Below are 19,118 nucleotides of genomic sequence, written 5' to 3' on the forward strand. Positions count from 1 at the left end.
TGTCCTATCATCTGCAGCTCTAGGCAGAGAGGGTAGCTCCTCTCTGCAGATGGTCGTCCCGTCATCTGTTCTCTCAGCAGAGAGGAGGCCCCGGAGTGGGTTGCTCCCCTCTGCAGCTGGTAGTCACGTCTCTGCAGCTCTCAGTCTGGAAAGGAGACCCTGGAGTGGGTAGCTCCTCTCTGCAGCTGGTTGTCCCAGCGTCTGCTCAGCTCTGACTGAGCCTGGGGCATTTACAGTTCTCAGAGGGGAGGAAGTTTGCACTGATTGGTCCATAGGTAGCCATGGGTGGGCTGGAAAAGGCATCACAAGTTCCCACTCCATGCCCCGGAATTGGCAGTCCAGCCCCCAGCCTTCAGGCCCTTCCTGGCCTGACAATGGGGCCTCACTGGTGACCAGGCCCCATCCGCCCAGGAACCTGTCTGCCTCCTGCTGCTGTTCATGGTGCCCGGACTCAGCCCTGACTTTGCTCCCAGGTCGGAGTGGGCATCGATAGCAGAGAGAAGCCAGGCAGTGGAAGCAGGCATTTCTGAGACTGTGAGGGCAGTGGGGGGCCTTCCTGGGCCCCCTAAAGTGCAGGGATGTCTGGGTCCACAGCTGTGGTTTGGTCAGCTGCAGCTGTGCCTGGGCAGGTGGGGCTCTTCGTGGAGCGGGAGTCCCAGGTCTGCAGCCGTGGTTTGGGAGGCTGCAGGTGCCCAGGTCTGCAGCTGCATGGTGGGTTGGGGAGAGCGTGGCGGGCGGGGTGGTTGGGGTCTTCTCCCTGCTCTGTGGAGTGTGCAGGCCCAGCCATTCCTCCTCGCTTCAGCTGGTGTGATGGTAGCAGTGGGTCATCTGGAATGGCCACTACCATCAATATCCTAGTCAACAGATGTGGAAGGAGGTAGTATCCATTTGGGACAATTTAAGATTTTCATCATCTAAATTTAAAGCTGGGCTTAGAGGAACGTAAATACCAAAAAATTGCATTTAGATATCATTATATTTGAAATCAAATGAACAGCAATAGTGCAGTATATTTCCCTGACACCCTCGTGGGACTTGCAACAGGGGTGTTCTGTTTACTGACCCGCAGCTCTCAGCTCCTCATAGGAGGGAGTGCATGAGTCAACAAGATGGGAAGTGGAGTACATGGTCGCTGGAGTCACCTAGCCGCTACGGCACCGGCAGTGAACCCCACTCAGTCGGATCTGCTGCGTTCCACCCCTCACGAAAGGGGGTATGCAGGTGCGTGAGTGCAGGAGCCTGGGTGAGTGTTTTTTGGGTGCTGGCAGGAACCGACTCTGTGCTTGCCTGCAGCTGCATCTGGGGGCTGGGAGTGCCTGCGACCCCGGAAGCCCCAGAGGGAGTGTTACAGTCATCTTTTAGCTGTGCTCTCTGTGGACGGCCTATGCGTTAACAGCTCAATGGACCCTCTGCTTTTTCGCATGAGGCAGCTGTCTTCTGCTAACGAGGGCAAAGGGTCAGTGTGACAGCCTTTTTGTCTTCACACTCGTGGCTCCCAATCTGTTGTCTGGCATCTGGGAGAAATGAAGTCACGCAAATGAATTGAAGGATGGTAAATTTGGGGAGTTTTATTGCTGATGGAGGTGGCTCTCAGTGGCAAGGTGAGCTGAGAACGGGATGGGGCAGGAAGGTAATCTTCCTGTGAAGTCCGGTCATCTCTGGCCAGATTCTTCTCCAGTTACCCTGTCAGGCTGTCCCTCTGAAGTCAAGCTGCTTCTCTCCGACATCCAGCTGCTGTCTTTGATGTCCAGCTGCTTCTCCTCTTTCTGCTGGCTGGATCTGGGGTTTTTATAGGCACAGGGTGGGGTGGGATAGGGCCATGGGTGGTTTTGGAAAAGGCAGCATTCAAGCAGGGAAACAGGGATGTAAGTTCTACTTTGGGCATTGGTTTCAGGCTTGAAGGTGGGGTTTTCTTGGGGACCACCATTTTCTGCCTAGAATTTCTCTGCCCCCTGTCCCTATCAATAGTTGGAGGGAAAAATCAGGAGTTTTAGTTAACTTAAGCCCAACCTATATAAAAGAAGGGCTTGACAACTCCTAGGCATACAGATAAGGCTATTGGTGCTCTGTGAAATGGAGATCTACATCCCTGGAAAGGGGATAGAATTGAGCACGTTGGTCATTTCCTTACCACAGTGTCCTGTATTTTCCAGGAGCATGTGATTGTTTTGCCGTGATCTTCCTTCATGTTACTGGTTTCCTCTTTTTCGAAAGCATGTTTGTTGCGTGCAGAACTAATATAGCTTCAGGCTTTTGGCTAAGATACCCATGAGTATTATTGCTTTTTTGTTTTGTTAAATAATTTTTATTGAATGCACACAAAATACCTTAAATATAAGGTACAAGTAATAGTAAACAAACAACTTGCATAGCAGTTAACCAGTCCAAGAAATACAATGTTGCCACTACTTTTTTTCTTTTTTTGAGATGGAGTCTTGCTCTGTCGCCCAGGCTGGAGTGCGGTGGCGCGATCTCAGCTCACTGCAAGCTCCGCCTCCTGGGCTCACGCCATTCTCCTGCCTCAGCCTCCCGAGTAGCTGGGACTACAGGTGCCCGCCACCCCCGGCTAATTTTTTGTATTTTTTAGTAGAGACGGGGTTTCACCATGTTAGCCAGGATGGTCTCGATCTCCTGACCTCGTGATCCGCCTGCCTCGGCCTTCCAAAGTGCTGGGATTACAGGCGTGAGCCACCGCGCCCGGCCTGTTGCCACTACTTTTAAAGCTACACAACTTCTTCTCTCTCTTATCTCCCTCTCCACTCCACGAAATAATCACTATCTTGAATCTTATGTTCCTTTCACTGGCTTTTTTTTACAGGTTTTCTTGTATGTATTGAAATCAATTTTTTATGTGTTATAATTCGATGTGTTTTTAACTTTACTCATGTTGGAGTGTACGTATTCTTGTCTACTTTCTTTTTTTGACACAGTATTCTGAGATTTATTCGTGATGGTGCATGTAACTACAACTCATTCAGTTTCATCGCTGTATTGTTTTCCATTATATGAATGTACCATAGTTTATTTATTTTCTGTTTTTAACTGTTACACCCATCATTGCTGTGAACATTCATGTATTTATCTTCCATTGAACATGTACAGGAGTTTTTCTCAGATATATAACTTGTAATGGAATTGTTGGGCCATGAGTATGCTTATTGCAACTTCACTAGATAATGTCAAATTGTTTTTGAAAGTTGACTTCATTCATACTGAACTGTTTTCACCAGCATTTGACATTGTGGGATTTAAAAACTGTTGCCGATTTTTACATTAGCACTTTAATTACAATTATATTTATCATTTCTAGATGGTATTTTTTTCCTAGCTAGACATTAAAAAATTTCTTTATCCTTCCTCATGTTTTCAATCTCTTATTCCTTTAAATATCTTCAACATATTTACTTTAAATTCTGATAATACCAAATTATAAACTCTTTGTCAGTTGATTCAGCAATATAATACTTCTGCTGAGTCTTGTTCACTGGTCTTTGTTTCTTTGTTTTCTTCGTGAGAATTTTTAGTTTATTTATTTATATTTTGAGACAGGGTCTTGCTCTATTACCCAGGCTGGAGTGCAGTTGTACAATCTCGGCTCACTGCAACCTCTGCCTCCCGGGCTCAAGCGATCCTCCCATCTCAGCCTTCCAAGTAGCTGGGACCATAGGCACACGTCACCACACCCAGTTAATTTTTCATAGAGACAGGGTCTCCCTATGTTACCCTGGCTTGTGATTTTTTTTTTTAATCTGTAAGTTCGTGCTCTTTAGAAATTCCTTGAGGCCTGGATTGAAGGTGTGTTTACCCTGCGTGAATTTGCCTTTTGTTTTGATGGATAACTAAGGCATTAACAACCTTGGATCCTGCTAAGGTTAATTTCTGAGCATGAGGTTTCTTCTCCCACAAAGATAATATAAATTTAGGCTACAAGCTTGGTTAGATGACAACTTCTGTTTATGAGTCTAGAAAAAAATTATCCCCCTCTATCCAGTGTTTAGGGTCTAGATTGACAACTTCTTTGCTCTCCCTTCTGTGGAATAGATTTATTCTAATTTACAGTGATTCTAATTCACAGAATATAGTCCTTGGAAAATCCTGGGTCTATTCAGGAGTTTGGTTTTAGACTTTCCAGTCTGGGCAAGGCCCATACACAGACAGCCTCCAGTGCTTTGTGCCCACGTCTCTGTCAAGATGAAAGTTCAGGATCCTCAGGTTAGCTAAATGTTTCCAGTGAGAAAGCTAGCTTCAGAGTTTACGTACCGGCCTGGTGTCTCTTTACTTGACTGTAGTACTCTAAGGATATTTCTTTCTTATCACTTAAATCATGAATTTTATTTTAATTTTCTCTTTTTAAATACAACTTCTTATATGCCTTTATTTTTCTTCATTTTTTATTATATTTTCAATCATGCAGAAAAGGTGAAGGAATACAACCAGAAATTTAGCACCTAGATTCATTAATTGTTAGCATTCTCAAAACAAAGACATTCTCTTTTATAACAATGCCATATCACATCTTAGACAATTAATAACAATTCACTAATATTTTCTGTAATACCTAATCCATATCAGATTTTCCCACTTGTTCCTAGGTATCTTTTATGCATATTTTTCCCCAAATGAGGGTACAAACAATGTAGCGATGCATTTAAAAGGTATTTGTCAGTATGTCTATTTGGGTCGTTTGGGTCACCATATTGTCCAATATGAAGATATACTTTATTGTTTGGCATTTTTCTGAGGTCTACTTTTGACTTTTTTTTTTTTTTTTTTTTTGAGATGGAGTCTTACTCTACTGCCCGGGCTGGAGTGCCATGGTGCTATCTCAGCTCACTGCAACCTCCGCCTCCCGGGTTCAAGCGATTCTCCTGCCTCAGCCTCCTGAGTAGCTGGGGTTGCAGGTGCGCACCATCACACCTGGCTAATTTTGTATTTTTAGTAGAGATGGGGTTTCACCATGTTGGCCAGGCTGGTCTTGAACTGCTGACCTCATGACCTGCCCCCGTTGGCCTCCCAAAGTGCTGGGATTACAAGTGTGAGCCACCGTGCCCGGCCTTGAGTTTGTTTTTCATGTTAGTCCAGAGTGCTCCATCTTTCCCTCTCTATTCGGTTTCCTTGTGAGTTATTGACCGTTAGAGTATACAATACAAAAAATATTTTTATGTCCCTTTTAAGGAATTATACCTTTCAAGTGGAAGATACACATTGACTTTCCTCCAAATAGTTACATATTTTAGATTTTTGTCATGTCAGTGGACTCATCTCAGGCAGGATTACACCCCAGGGCTTCCTTTAAAAAAAGAAAGTGACATTGGCTTTACATAACTGAACCAGTTTGGACTTTTCTTTGGACAGTTGAGTTCTGCTGACCCCTTTTTGTGGTGTGCTGCTGCTCAACCCAGCTGCATGAAGATAGGACAGAGAATGACGGCGATAAAGAGTGATCCAAATTACTTTGTGGGAGAAGACAGATGGATAAATATTTTTTCTTAAATGCAAAGCTAACTTAATGTTACTGCTCATTATTGGTAACTTTGTTTAGGGCTTAAGACTTGATGAATTTAATGTTGCCTGACAAAGTTTTAAGGTGGCTCAGCATTAAAAAAAAAATGGTGTCTTTGAATAATGATGAGCGCCATGTAAGAAATATGGGTGTGCTGACTCTTTTTGATGATCTCAAAGTTATTTATGTATTTAACTACATGCATGAATCCCCTGTGTGTGTGTGTTTTTCTTTGTCACTGACTTCTCAGCAGCTCAGTAGGATTTTAAATATTTATATTTTATATTTTCCTGCACCTGCCCCATGACAATATACATAGACCATGCAAACAAAGATGTGTTTAGTGAAGAGATTGCGAAACTGTTTTATTACTGTCCTGATTGCCATCGGAAATGAAGCTGCTCTTTCAAATACTCTTTAGGCATGCTATCTAGCAGTCAGTAATTGTGCAGATTATAATCATGAGCTTATCTTCAACATGTGTGTGGCTATTGTGGCAATAACTGATGAATCATTGCATTTCAATTGGAATGAACAAAAATAGAAAGCTCAGCAGCAGCATTTTTTAGAGAGGTAAAAATCTATATAAATAAAGAAAATTAAGTGTTTCCATGAATTTTACTTACTAGAAAGTGGAAAAATGTATTTGATAATAGAACATATATATAAGCTTTTATAGTACTGCTAACATAAACATGAGCAGATAATTTTGGGGCTCAGCAAGTTTAGCTGCAAAATGGCTTTGCTATTCTCCGTTCCTCTTTGTTTTAATGATCATTGCTCCATATTCAGAAGATTCTGTTTCTTGATTTTTAGGACTATTCCTAAATATTCTGGTAGCTGTCTTTGGAAGATTGAAAAAATATTTTCTCTTGTCCTTATAGAAAATGTTGGATAGGGCAGAACCTTCTCTTCCTAAAAGGGCCACTGATCTAAATCGGTTTCTCTCTTAGCCTTACTTCTTGGAGGCATACTTATTATATATTTACTTACTTTGGCATGCTATTTTAAAAATTCCTTGGTTTTTATTTTAAACAATTCTTTCATATATTTCACTTAAATAAATGAGCTGATATGATGAGCTTCAGCATATTGGTTTCAAAACTCATCTGTCTTTTTTCCTTTGTTTTACCTCATATAGTTAATTGACAGTTCTGTTCATTTTTCCTTTGAGATATCTTGCCACTCTTGGTTTACCGTTCCAGCACAGAGTACACAACTCATAGCTACATTGCTATGACATTTGTCTCCTCTTTGGTTATCTTGCCTTCTTTTACCGAGAAAAGCTTTTACCAATATATTATCTCCCTACCATGTTGTGGCCTGGGATGTGAAATCGAATCTCTGACTGGATTTCTAGACTCCTCTCTTGTCTTTTTCAACCTTATCATCCACAACTTGCCACTGTAAAGACCAAGTTCCAGTGTTCCATTAGATCAGTACCACCGTTTCTGTAAACAAACAAACACAGACATTGAGAACCAAAGTCTGGCTAATTCTGGAACAGTACCTAAAAGATTAAACCATGACCATCTTTTTGCCTCTTGGTGTTAGAAGGGAGCTTTTGGTGTTACGAGAGCGTCACCAGAGGGGACAGGTTATGGAAGCTAGCTCTGCAGAGCTCTTGATGGTGTTACGAGAGCGTCACCAGAGAGGACAGGTTATGGAAGCTAGCTCTGCAGAGCTCTTGATGGTGTTACGAGAGTGTCACCAGAGGGGACAGGTTATGGAAGCTAGCTCTGCAGAGCTCTTGATGGTGTTACGAGAGCGTCACCAGAGGGGACAGGTTATGGAAGCTAGCTCTGCAGAGCTCTTGATGGTGTTACGAGAGCGTCACCAGAGAGGACAGGTTATGGAAGCTAGCTCTGCAGAGCTCTTGATGGTGTTACGAGAGTCACCAGAGGGGACAGGTTATGGAAGCTAGCTCTGCAGAGCTCTTGATGGTGTTACGAGAGCGTCACCAGAGAGGACAGGTTATGGAAGCTAGCTCTGCAGAGCTCTTGATGGTGTTACGAGAGCGTCACCAGAGGGGACAGGTTATGGAAGCTAGCTCTGCAGAGCTCTTGATGGTGTTACGAGAGCGTCACCAGAGGGGACAGGTTATGGAAGCTAGCTCTGCAGAGCTCTTGATGGTGTTACGAGAGCGTCACCAGAGAGGACAGGTTATGGAAGCTAGCTCTGCAGAGCTCTTGATGGTGTTACGAGAGAGTCACCAGAGAGGACAGGTTATGGAAGCTAGCTCTGCAGAGCTCTTGATGGTGTTACGAGAGCGTCACCAGAGAGGACAGGTTATGGAAGCTAGCTCTGCAGAGCTCTTGATGGTGTTACGAGAGCGTCACCAGAGAGGACAGGTTATGGAAGCTAGCTCTGCAGAGCTCTTGATGGTGTTACGAGAGAGTCACCAGAGGGGACAGGTTATGGAAGCTAGCTCTGCAGAGCTCTTGATGGTGTTACGAGAGAGTCACCAGAGGGGACAGGTTATGGAAGCTAGCTCTGCAGAGCTCTTGATGGTGTTACGAGAGAGTCACCAGAGGGGACAGGTTATGGAAGTTAGCTCTGCAGAGCTCTTGATGGTGTTACGAGAGAGTCACCAGAGGGGACAGGTTATGGAAGTTAGCTCTGCAGAGCTCTTGATGGTGTTACGAGAGAGTCACCAGAGGGGACAGGTTATGGAAGTTAGCTCTGCAGAGCTCTTGATGGTGTTACGAGAGAGTCACCAGAGGGGACAGGTTATGGAAGCTAGCTCTGCAGAGCTCTTGATAGCAGGAGTTCACAGAGATTATAAACTAGGAAATTCAAGGTGCTTCAGAAAGGTTCTTCTTGAAGGAAGAGAAAGAACTGTGTTCAATGAGAGAAAGCAGCAGAAAAGCACACTAAGTTCGTTCTTTATAGGCAAGTTTAAAACTGGGATTTACTCAATGGCCAATGGCCATTACAGATGCTAAGATATTCTCAGGGACCATGAGAAGATCATCATGCTGAAGTGAGAATGGACCCAGGGAGGGGAGCGTCAGAGTGGGACTGGTTTTGACCTTTGAACAGGGCCACTGTCCTGGCATGGAAGTGCAGTAGACAGGGCAGGTTGGGTGAACAAACCAGGAAGCTGAGTGTTCCCCTGCCCTTGTTCTAGCAAACTTGGGTGTGCAGGACCTGAGAATGTCCTGTTGATTTCTGCTGCTCTGTTTTGCTCATGTTATTCCTTTGCAATGGGTGCCTTTCTCCTATCCATTTTCTCAAAGGTCATATGTGCTATAATGGCAGAAACACGGACTTACGAGATAACCTGACTCAAAACTCACTGGAGTTTTGTCTTCTTGCAGATGAGCTGGGTGACCCTAGCCAATGTACTTCACCATTCCAAATCTTCAGTTTCCTCTTTTGATAATGCAGGTATTAACATACATGCTGCTGTGTAAGCATTGGAAAGTCTGGCCCTTGGGGTTTGGGTTTAGAAAAGTGCTTTTGTCAGCATCCATAGTCACAGGTAACTGACAAAAAGAGCATGTGATATCCTGTGTATCTGTGTCGACATCATATGAGATTTAGAGGAAGATTGAAAGAATACTAATTTCCCTTGACAGAATTCTTTTAATTTTATTCATTTCTCTGCATCCTTCACTCTTTGGTTTATCTGATGGTAGAGGGTTAGCAGTTGTAGACAGTGTCATCACCTGCCCTGGATGATACTAGAGCTCCTTTTGTAGACAGACTGTACGTTCTGACACCAGAGAAATGCTGTACTTGAAGGCCCCATATCTTCTGGAAGGACACTGAAGGGAGAGCAAGTTACTGAAATTCATTTCTCATAACCCAAGAATGTCCTGTCTACATTCGTATGCCTTGTGCTTGGTACATATTTGTTGTTTAGATTAACTTAAATTTTATGCTTTCATTACAGCTATTCTCTGTGGAAAATATTAACCAAATTTATTAGATCTTTATGGAAATGAAAAACTGCTGGTCTAAAAATGCTTGGGAAACTTAAAAGTACTATCATTCAACTTGGCAGTACTTGATACCAGTGAGGGTTGAAGTTCCAAGTTGAAATAAAACAGATCGGTTAATAGAAAGTCAAATGAGACCGATAGATTTTATTTATTGGGACATTTTTCTGGTGACCAAATATGCAGTAGACAGTCAATACAAAAAACCTAGAAAGGCATAGAAAAAATAAAGAGAGGAAAATAAAAATCACTAAAAATCATTAGCATTTTCATTTATTCCACTATTTTATCTGTGCATTTATGTATTGGCTGCTTTTATGTTTTTCCTGTTAACATTATAGGAATTATTTCCTTTCATAAAATATTCTTGAATACCCTAATGGTACTCATTTATCATATAATTATTACCATTATGCATTTAATCATTCTTCTAATATTGAACATTTTAGTATTTATTATTTTAAATGTAGCAGAAATAAATATCTTTTGTTGGCATCTTTATTTCCTTGAAATAATTTACTAGATATACAATTACTGTGTCAGCATTTTAAATTTGCGTATTTAAAAGTTTTGTTGCCTATTGCTAACTATCTTTGAAAAAGTTGATTTAGTTTACCAGCCCAGTGTCTTTTGTAGCACATGATGACATTTTTATGTCGCTACATCCTTACCAGTATTGTTTTAAAAAAATAAAAGCTTTTGATTCCGATTTACTCATTTTGTCTGTTGTAGATATAATCCACCTTAAGTGGAACATTTGTTGTTACTAAATACTTGAGTGATTATCTGAGGTAATATGTGTTCTTCTGTATTTATTTATGTGACTTTTTTTTTTTTTTTTTTTACTACAAGCTTGTACAGGGATTACATTTTACTCATCTTTATGCTACCGGTAGAATTTTTACACAGTAGACATTCAATAAACATGAAAAATAAATATCACACAATATCCACCTTGTTGGATTCCACCACTACTTACACATCTGCACGTATATACTTCAAGCAGATATCAAGTTTCTTTATTGGAAAATGTCATGTAAAGTTCCCAAGTCTCATTTCTGGTTTTGTATGAAGAATCTATTCATTGGTAGGACGTACTGATAAAAATTACTACCTCTTCCCCCTTTTATTTGTCTCCCTCTTGTGTACTTTCTCTGCCTTTTTCCCAAAGTAAATATTGGTATTGTCTGTATGCTTTCATCACAGGTACCAATTAATTTAGCAGGAACATTGCCCATCTGAAAGAATTATATATTGTAGTATCAGTGGAGAGATGTTTATTTTTTTAACATTTTGTTGTTATTGGTTAATAAGAATATGACCAAGACAAGAGCTTTAACAGAGATGTGAGATGTGTATTCAACCAGTCTCTGAAAATCATTTGCTTTTTGTGTTTTATGGCAGTACCTTGTGGATCTGCATTTAGAATGATAATTCATGCTAACGACTTTTATATCCCACGAGGTAGCAGAAATCAATTCTAAAATGGCAGAATGAAACAGTATAGCAAATAAAGTCAATGAGCTGTCAAAGAATTTTTCTTCATCAAACAAGTCCCAAAGCACTGGTGTTATACTGACCTTCCCTCACTCCTCTTTCCTGGATTCTTAGATCAATTTGGTTCATGATTTTTTTTTTCCTATAATAGAAAAATTAACAAACATGTTTGGTCAGTGAAACAGAAGGTATTTGAAAATAATACCTTGGAGCAGTATCTCAGTCTTCAGGAAAATGGTGAAGAGGAAATAGAGCATTGATTGCTGTTGCTAAGCAACGGCTTTCACAGCAGATGTGCCTGGGACAGTGGTGGTGTCTGCCAGCACACCATGCGGGGCGGAAAGCAGTGCAGCACTGATGTTTCTGTGAAATCAGAATTGAAGCCTTGCATTTCCTCCTTCCTCTCAACTTTCTCTGATCAATACCTGAGAAGTTAAGATCGTACGGTCAAATATATAGACTGTGAGAAATTTGGAGCACTTTGGGGATTTTTGGAGAGCTGCGAATGGATTTGTAGAGCTAATTCTGTTTTTTTTGTTTGTTTGTTTCGCCGTTGTTGCCCAGGCTAGAGTGCCATGGCACAATGTCGGCTCACTGCAACCTCCGCTTCCCGGGTTCAAGTGATTCTCCTGCCTCAGCCTCCCGAGTAGCTGGGATTACAGGTGCCTGCAACCACGCACAGCTAATTTTTGCATTTTTAGTAGAGACGGGGTTTCGCCATGTTGGCAAGGCTGGTCTTGCACTCCTGACCTCAGGTGAACCACCCACCTCGGCCTCCCAAAGTGCTGTAGAGCCAATTCTAAAGGAATCAGAATTCCTATTTTATATCAGAAGTACTGTTAGTTTTCTCGTTCATGCATTTATCCATCCAGTCATGCCTGTGTTCTCACATATTTAGGGAATATTCAAGGCACGCTGTTACACTTAAGAGCTTGGCATCTCTTATGTTGCTGACATGTGCACTATACGTGTGATGGTAGGAACCATTGCTGCAGTGTGGTGTAATGAAGAGCATCCTCTTTGGACTGTGACTCTCAAACTTTAGGGCACATTGGAATATCCTGGGCAGATCATTAAAAGCTTTCTCAGCCCCACACTTGGTGAGGTCTGTTACCTATTTCCAGACCTCTGGAACATGTCCTGTTACCTGAGGTCTGGAAAGTAACTTAGGAATATGCATTTAAACAGGCTCTCCAGGTGATTCTGATATTGGTAGTAGAAGAGCCATTCTTGAGAAATACTGAAGTCGAAGGATTAGTGAAGATTTGACACAGTTACCAGGTAAGATGTCATTTGTCAGTTTTAATTCATGAACGGGGAGGCTACTAACTGTAGTTTTACCTGTTCAGTCTGTTCCCTCCCAGGTTGCTTCTCCTGTGTTTCCATCTTGGACTTGCTCTTGATTCACTAGAGTCAGACTAATTTGAGTTCTTTCCAGAAACTGGACTGTGATTATTCCTTAGTGGGGAAGGGTAGTCCCCCATCACTGCTTGGGACTCATGCAAGAGCAAGAAGTGCAAGTATACAAAAGTACCCAAGTCTTGATCTCAGTATTCTGCAGTACAAACCACTAAGACTGAAATTTCAAACTGCCTTTCACTGAAAACAAAACGCAAAAGAACAAGTAAACATCTAAATCAACCAGTTACCTTTTTTTTTTACCCCAATGCTGATAATATTTCAGTGGTCTGTCAGTTATGAATCTGACCAGTCCTTTAATAAAATCTTCTATGCTTATAAAGCTTAAGTGATTTTTGCTTATACAGTCTTCTAATAGATAACGCTTTTTTTCCGCCTCTTGTTATATATACCCTGAATCCCAGTTTTGGTCTTAATGCAGACTGTGTTTAAGATCTTGGCCTTATGCCATTTTGTAGTACAGATAAATAATTAATGGTTCTTATTAGTTTGTATAATTCATTAACCATTCATCTATCAAACTGAATGACTTATAGATGGCTTTTACATTTAAAATTGTTCAGAAGTTATTAAGGTCTGTAATTTATCATCACAGCCATTTCTGACCTCATTCTTGGTCCCTCACTGGAATGATGTTCATTGAATGTGTATGACACAATATGAAGAAAATTAAGTTGCACTATAGACATTACCAATATGAGTAGGGAGGCTTAAAATGTTGGCAGTAATCAATAGTGGAACTTAATTTGTATATTCTGTGATGGAGACATTTTTATTACATTTATATTTTTAAAATTGATTCCATTTTTAAATTAGTTGCCCTCATTTCAGACTATACTCAACAGCGAAATAATATATTTTCTGAATCTAAATCGTCATATATGGTTTGACCTTTAGCTGAATCCAGTAGTAAAGATCAAAATGAATTATGCTTGAGTGGAAAGAGGTTTTAATGTTGCTTTACACTTGGTTTTCCCTCATCCTACATGCTGTTTAATATTATTGATTCAGCTTGAATGATAATGAGCCAAAAAACTACTTTAGTTGGTTTTGGCTAATGCATTCTTGGATGCTATAGCAGTGTCTGTAACACCTGAATGGTTCTGCATAAATAGTAATGCATTTTTATACCATCCACAAGAGGAAATGCAACATGATTTCCCATGAGCAGCAGAGAACAGGTTTCTAGATGTATGTTTTTCCCCTGGTACAAATATGTAGCTTCCATTAGCCCTAATAGGGGCTGCATATTTGCATCTAAGAATTCAGTATTTAGAATATGACAAGCAATGAATATTTGAGAAGTTATTACTGAACCTTTCAAATAAGTTGAAAGGCATAAATGATTTTGAGTACTGGGGAAGTGTATTAATCCCTTAGAAATGAACTATTCAGAATATTTAACTCTATTATCAATGAAGTGTTAGTGAGTAGGGAACTATCCACATGTTCAGATTCATTTCAGCTTAATAGTGCCTCCATACATTTTACAGTCATATCAGCTCCTAGTAATGCACTTCACCACGTGAAGTGAATGAAATAGCCTCAGTCTTGTTCACAATGACTGGGCCTTTCAAACTCTCCTTGTTTAATTTGCTGGCATTATGATGGCTCTTGCAGGAGCTCTGTTGCAGAATCAAAATGTGCATGCAGAGAGACAGCTGTGCTTTGATTTAGCCTATGAGATAAGAACTATCATTCTAAAATTATCTTACATCATATAGACACAAATTTCAAATCTCACCCATTTTCCCAGCTCTCTCTTCAGATATGACTTTGCTAGAATGAGGTATATTCTTCCCTGTCACTCTTCATTTTAAAAAAAATTTCGAGAATGTAAATTTACTTCTGCTCTGGCAGTTTGCACATCTTGGTCAACTAGATCAATTAATGCAAAGGAATAACCCCCCAATTTACTGCTCCCCAGGTTCTTTATTGTCCAGTCCCTGTGTCTTATTAATGTGATTCCTGTGAAAACTTGAGATTGAAGAATATAGTGAAAAAGTACCATCTACCCCAAAAGCAAATCTAAAATGAGAAAACTTTCTTAAGCAAATTCTCCCCTACCAGGCACATGTGATTTATTTTTCTTCCTTCCAGTTAGAATGGAAAAAACATGATTCATATCCCATCGTTGTTATAATTTTGTAGACTTTAGAGCTTGTCTTTTTTCTTTTCTGTTTTAGTTAAGTTCTACAACGTTTCTTTGTATGTCCTTTTGTCTTTTACTGTTTGTAAGTGTCCTTGATAGATATTACCATAATGGCCCTTTCCTTTAGCTTATACTCCTATGTTATGATTTGTTTTCCACATCACCTTTATTTAGTAACTCCCAGTCCATTGACCTTTTTCACTCCTTATGCTGTGTTTAGATGGAAATAAGATGACACATACTAGTTCCATCTTGGAGTGCTAAGAGATCTTCAGGCTCACAAACTAAGATTAACCTACTAACATGGGCCACTGATAACGATGAAAACGTGGAAGAAGAGGCAGTGTAAATAAAAGAGAAACCTGCATCCAGACAATAAGTAATGAGGATCTGATGGTGATAAAGATGAATTTAAAAGACAGGAGTAAACATATGAATGACCTACACACAAGAATTCAGATTTTCTGATGTTTTATGTGTAATACAGCCTATTCATAGAGACTAAGTGGGTTGAATAACACATATTTAATTTTTATATCCAATATCCAGTATCTTTATAGAAGTGACTACTCATTATTATGTTCATTTTAGGCAATCTGAAGTCCTAAAACCTACCTTGTATGTTTGGCATAGAATTGTATTCCCTGCTAATGCCCACTAATGAAATGTTTAGGGAACTCAACTGTGTTCCTTCAGAAGCTTCTGAGTCTAACAGCACTTTTGGTGAATCACTGCTTCTGAAAAGTGAATTCAATAATTAATATGAATTATTTTTCTGTGAATTTAGCTTTTTATAGTTGTTAAATCAGCTGAGCTGTTATACAGTTTATAAAACTATATTAAAATTTCATATAATTACTCGAAAGTGGTTAAGGTTTTAAAGTTTTCCCAACTTTTTTAGAGCTTTATTAAAGCATTAAATATAAGGTGCTCTCTTAGCCATAGTATGACTAGTTATTTATTGGTTAGAATGACAAATCTACTTGTCTGAGAAGATGCTGAGTTAGAAGTTCTGTTCAGACAGTCCCCAAATTGCCTTTATGCAGCACAGTGGATAAAAATCTGAAAATAGAATTGGTTATTGATTTTGTTTGTTTTGCATTGGTAGCAAGAGAAGAATAATATTGTAACTCTTTTTTCAAGCATACAAGTTCTGTACAGAATTTTTCTCTGTCATTTTTGTGTGGCTTTTGGTACCACTAGAACATTCCATATGACCCTAACTCTATTTCTTATATCTCTGTGAGATTCATTGAGTCTAAATACCTCTTTATTACAAGTTTCTTTACCCATGGGATTCACGTTGCTTTTACTTAAGAGATAGCCCACAACTCCTCTTACATTCTTCTCAGAAGTGTTCATGTTGGTTTATGGTAGAATAGATTTCAATGTAGGTTTCCCTTCCTTCCTTCCCCATTTTGATGTTTAGTTATATGTCATCTTGATTAATTTGTTTTTCTTTTTTTTTAAATTTATTTTAGGCTTAAATTGTATCTAGATTTTTATAAAATACATTTTAAGACTACTCTTTTTTCCCAAGTATTTCCACATCTAATTGAAGTTGTCCTAAAAATAGTGTAGGAATATTATTTTATTCAAGATTTTCTATAGAAAGCCCGATCCTTGCCACACATGCAACATCAGGGAAAACCTCAGCTGAGACGTGGAAATTGAAGATAGCATGATGGGGAATTCATCACACCAGTGAATTCAGTATTTTTTCAACCTTTTATGGCTTTAATATTATGATCCCCACTTTACAGATGAGGAAATGAAGATTTAGAAAAGTTTAGTAACTTGCCTTAAGAGTGTAGTAGAACTGGGAAGTTTGTTGTTGTTGTTGTTGTTGTTTGAGATGGCATCTCTTTCTGTCACCCAGGCTGGAGTGCAGTGGCACGATCTCAGCTCAATTCAACCTCTGCCTCCTGGGTTCAAGCGATTCTCCTGCCTCAGCTTCCCAACTAGCTGGGACTGCAGGCGCTCACCACCATGCCCAGCTAATTTTTGTATTTTTAGTAGAGACAGGATTTCACCATATTGGCCAGACTGGTCTCAAACTCCTGACCTCATGATCTGCCTGCCTCGGCCTCCCAAAGTGCTGGGATTACAGGTGTGAGCCACCACACCGGGCCGGAACTGGGAACTTTCAATCTAGTCCTGTCTAATTCCTGTTATGCCTGGATTAAACAAAAGCAGAGATGTATGAGAGTGAACACTATCCCTCGTATTCTGCTTTTCCTGTGGCGCGATGTGGCTAGGCTGGGCATGGCTGTACTGGATATGTCATGGGAAAGGACTCCAGGAGGGAGACCATGCCCACATTTATAGTGAAAGAAAAGAGGGTTTGGAGCACTTCATTGGAACACTGGAAGCTTCCTGGTCAAGAAAATAACCTTGTTAGAAAGAGACGACACCTAAGTATTTTCTTGAGCTAATTTGTGATAGCTGAACTATATCTCCTTGTAAGGACCACCCTAGGTTTCTGTCTTCTTACATCTAAATTCCATGATTTTAATCACTGCCTCCTTTTAAGTACAAAACTTCTTTTATTGTCATCTTCATAGACTCCACCCTTCTGGAGTAATTTTGACAATTCATAAATAAAGTGACAGATGAGAAGAGGCTAAATTCAGTGTAGTTTGGAGTGGATTCAAAAGAACCCCCTCTGCAGAGCAGGACACTGGTATCTCAGGAATTAAGTCTGGCTCTTAAGTTAACAGATTTAAAAGATAGTTCTGGCCTGATGTGTTTATCCTGCAAATGAAGTTATGTTAGAATAGTTTAAAAATTAAAAGCCAGGAGATTCTGATTCAAGGCCTGAAGAGTTTGCTTAAGAGTGAAATTAATGAATGAACATTAATCACCTATTTTGACCGTTCATAGAATTTTTTTCTTACCTTCTGATGATTGACTGTGTTCTAAAATGTTAAGCATACAGATAAATGGACCTTTTGGGTAAATGAGAGAATGATACCAGCATTTGTCTCTTTGGAAGCTAAATTGTGCCATTTGAAGGAAAAGTGGGGATTTTAAGCTGTCATGCCATGTAAGAGTATATATGTGACATGATGGTCCAGAATCTTGCTAAACCAGTGAAGCAAATAGGTAAATTAAGTGGTGAGCTTTGACAAAATTATTGAAGGTAAGATTCTTTGATTTATCATTCCTCCATTTCACTGGGTTGTTCTAAAGAAAGAGATAAGCCAATTTATTTAGTAATCATTTACTGAGCCCACATTCTATGCTGGACACAGTGCTTAGCACTGGAAGTGTAGAGACGCAGGATCTGCTTTCAAGGAGCTCACACTTGAGAAGGGAAGCATGGCAGGTAAGATATGGGGGCTTCAGCAGTAGCTGTTTAAGTGGGGTCTGGGAAAAGGAATTGGTACAAAGAAGCCTGTTTTCATTAATGTGAGGATGAATGACAGGTCAGGAAATGGGGAAAGTAAATTTAAGAGATTATAGGGAAAAAATAGGGGAAAATAGATTATAAACCTATTTTATTTGGCCCACTTACAGTTTTTTGGGGGAGTTTCTGTTTTTATTATGAGCATATAAAACTTGGGAAATTACATATAAATATATTTCTGGGTTCTCTTACAAAACACAGTAGATACCCTGGGCTCTGTTTTCACAGCTGACTGAAGTTAGCTGGCAATGGATAGTGATCTCCACCTTTAGCAGGCACTGGTACCCTCTTGTTCTCCATCCGGTCCACTTAGAGTTCTCCTGGCTGCTCTATATTTGAGTTTGAGACTTCTAGTTTAGGGTATTTTCACATTTCGGCAGTGATGGGAAGCAGCTAGATAGGACAGAGGGAAGATCTGGACTAGGAGTGGGTTGTTGGCGCAGTAAATAGGAAAAAGATTTGAGGATGTTATTGACTGAGTAGAAGAGCCAGGAGCAAGTGAGAAACCCAGGAGAAGGAGAGTGTGCTCTGGGCTGAACTGTGTCCCCGCAAATTCATTTGTTGATGTTCTAACCACCGGTACTTCAAAATGTGACCGTATTTGGAGAGAAGGTCTTTGAAGAGGTGATTTAACATGAGGCCTTTAGGGTTGACCCTAGTCCAGTATGACTGGTGTCCTTGTAGGAAGAGGAAGAGACACCAACAGCACATGTGTGCAGAGGGACTGCCATGTCAGGAGGCAGCAAGAGAGTGGCTCCTCCAGCCAGAGAGGGCTCAGAGGGAACCAAACCTATAGATACTTTCATCTTGAACTTCCAGACTTTAGAACTGTGAGAATCAGTTGCTGTTGTTTCAGCCATCAGTCTGTAGTATTCTGTTATGGCAGCTCTAGCGAACAACCATGGGGAGGTGCTGGCGTCCAGAAGCGGGAGAGAATTGATGGAGCAGACACTGTGTCTGATGGTGGCTGAACAAATCCCCAATATCTGGCACACATCTGGATTAAAGCTCTATGGATATTTATTGAATTAATTTCACTGAAGGACCAGTGAGAGGGAAACAAAGCCCTGGGGTCAGAGGGATTTGCTGTGGACCAGGGAGGGAAACTGGAGAAAGTTCTTAAGTCTCCAGCCTTTATTTTCTTTTTCTTTTCTTTTCTTTTTTTCTTCTTTTTTTTTTGAGACGGAGTCTTGC

The 19,118-nt window shown here is 40.3% G+C and overlaps 2 protein-coding genes across 6 annotated transcripts in view; both read left to right on the forward strand.

Annotated features, from left to right (window-relative positions):
- SMYD3 (SET and MYND domain containing 3) overlaps positions 1 to 19,118 on the forward strand; it is a 749,014-nt gene that overhangs the window by 286,591 nt on the left and 443,305 nt on the right. The gene's annotated exons all lie outside the window — the stretch shown is intronic.
- LOC129058167 (uncharacterized) lies at positions 4,762 to 12,125 on the forward strand. The gene is made up of 2 exons (XM_054550007.1): positions 4,762 to 7,352; positions 7,414 to 12,125. The coding sequence occupies exons 1-2, from the start codon at positions 7,029 to 7,031 to the stop codon at positions 8,446 to 8,448; spliced, it is 1,359 nt and encodes a 452-aa protein (XP_054405982.1). The 5' UTR covers positions 4,762 to 7,028; the 3' UTR covers positions 8,449 to 12,125.

The sequence above is a fragment of the Pongo abelii genome, chromosome 1 (genome assembly GCF_028885655.2).
Source record: "Pongo abelii isolate AG06213 chromosome 1, NHGRI_mPonAbe1-v2.0_pri, whole genome shotgun sequence".
In the NCBI taxonomy this organism is placed as follows: domain Eukaryota; kingdom Metazoa; phylum Chordata; class Mammalia; order Primates; family Hominidae; genus Pongo; species Pongo abelii.

What these genes read in the sequence shown, in the direction of transcription:
- LOC129058167 (XM_054550007.1), top strand. Translation starts at nt 7,029, where the DNA reads ATGACCATCTTTTTGCCTCTTGGTGTTAGAAGGGAGCTTTTGGTGTTA. An exon ending in AGCGTCACCAGAGAGGACAG is followed by an intron (nt 7,353 to 7,413) that starts GTTATGGAAGCT and finishes CAGAGGGGACAG; the next exon opens with GTTATGGAAGCTAGCTCTGC.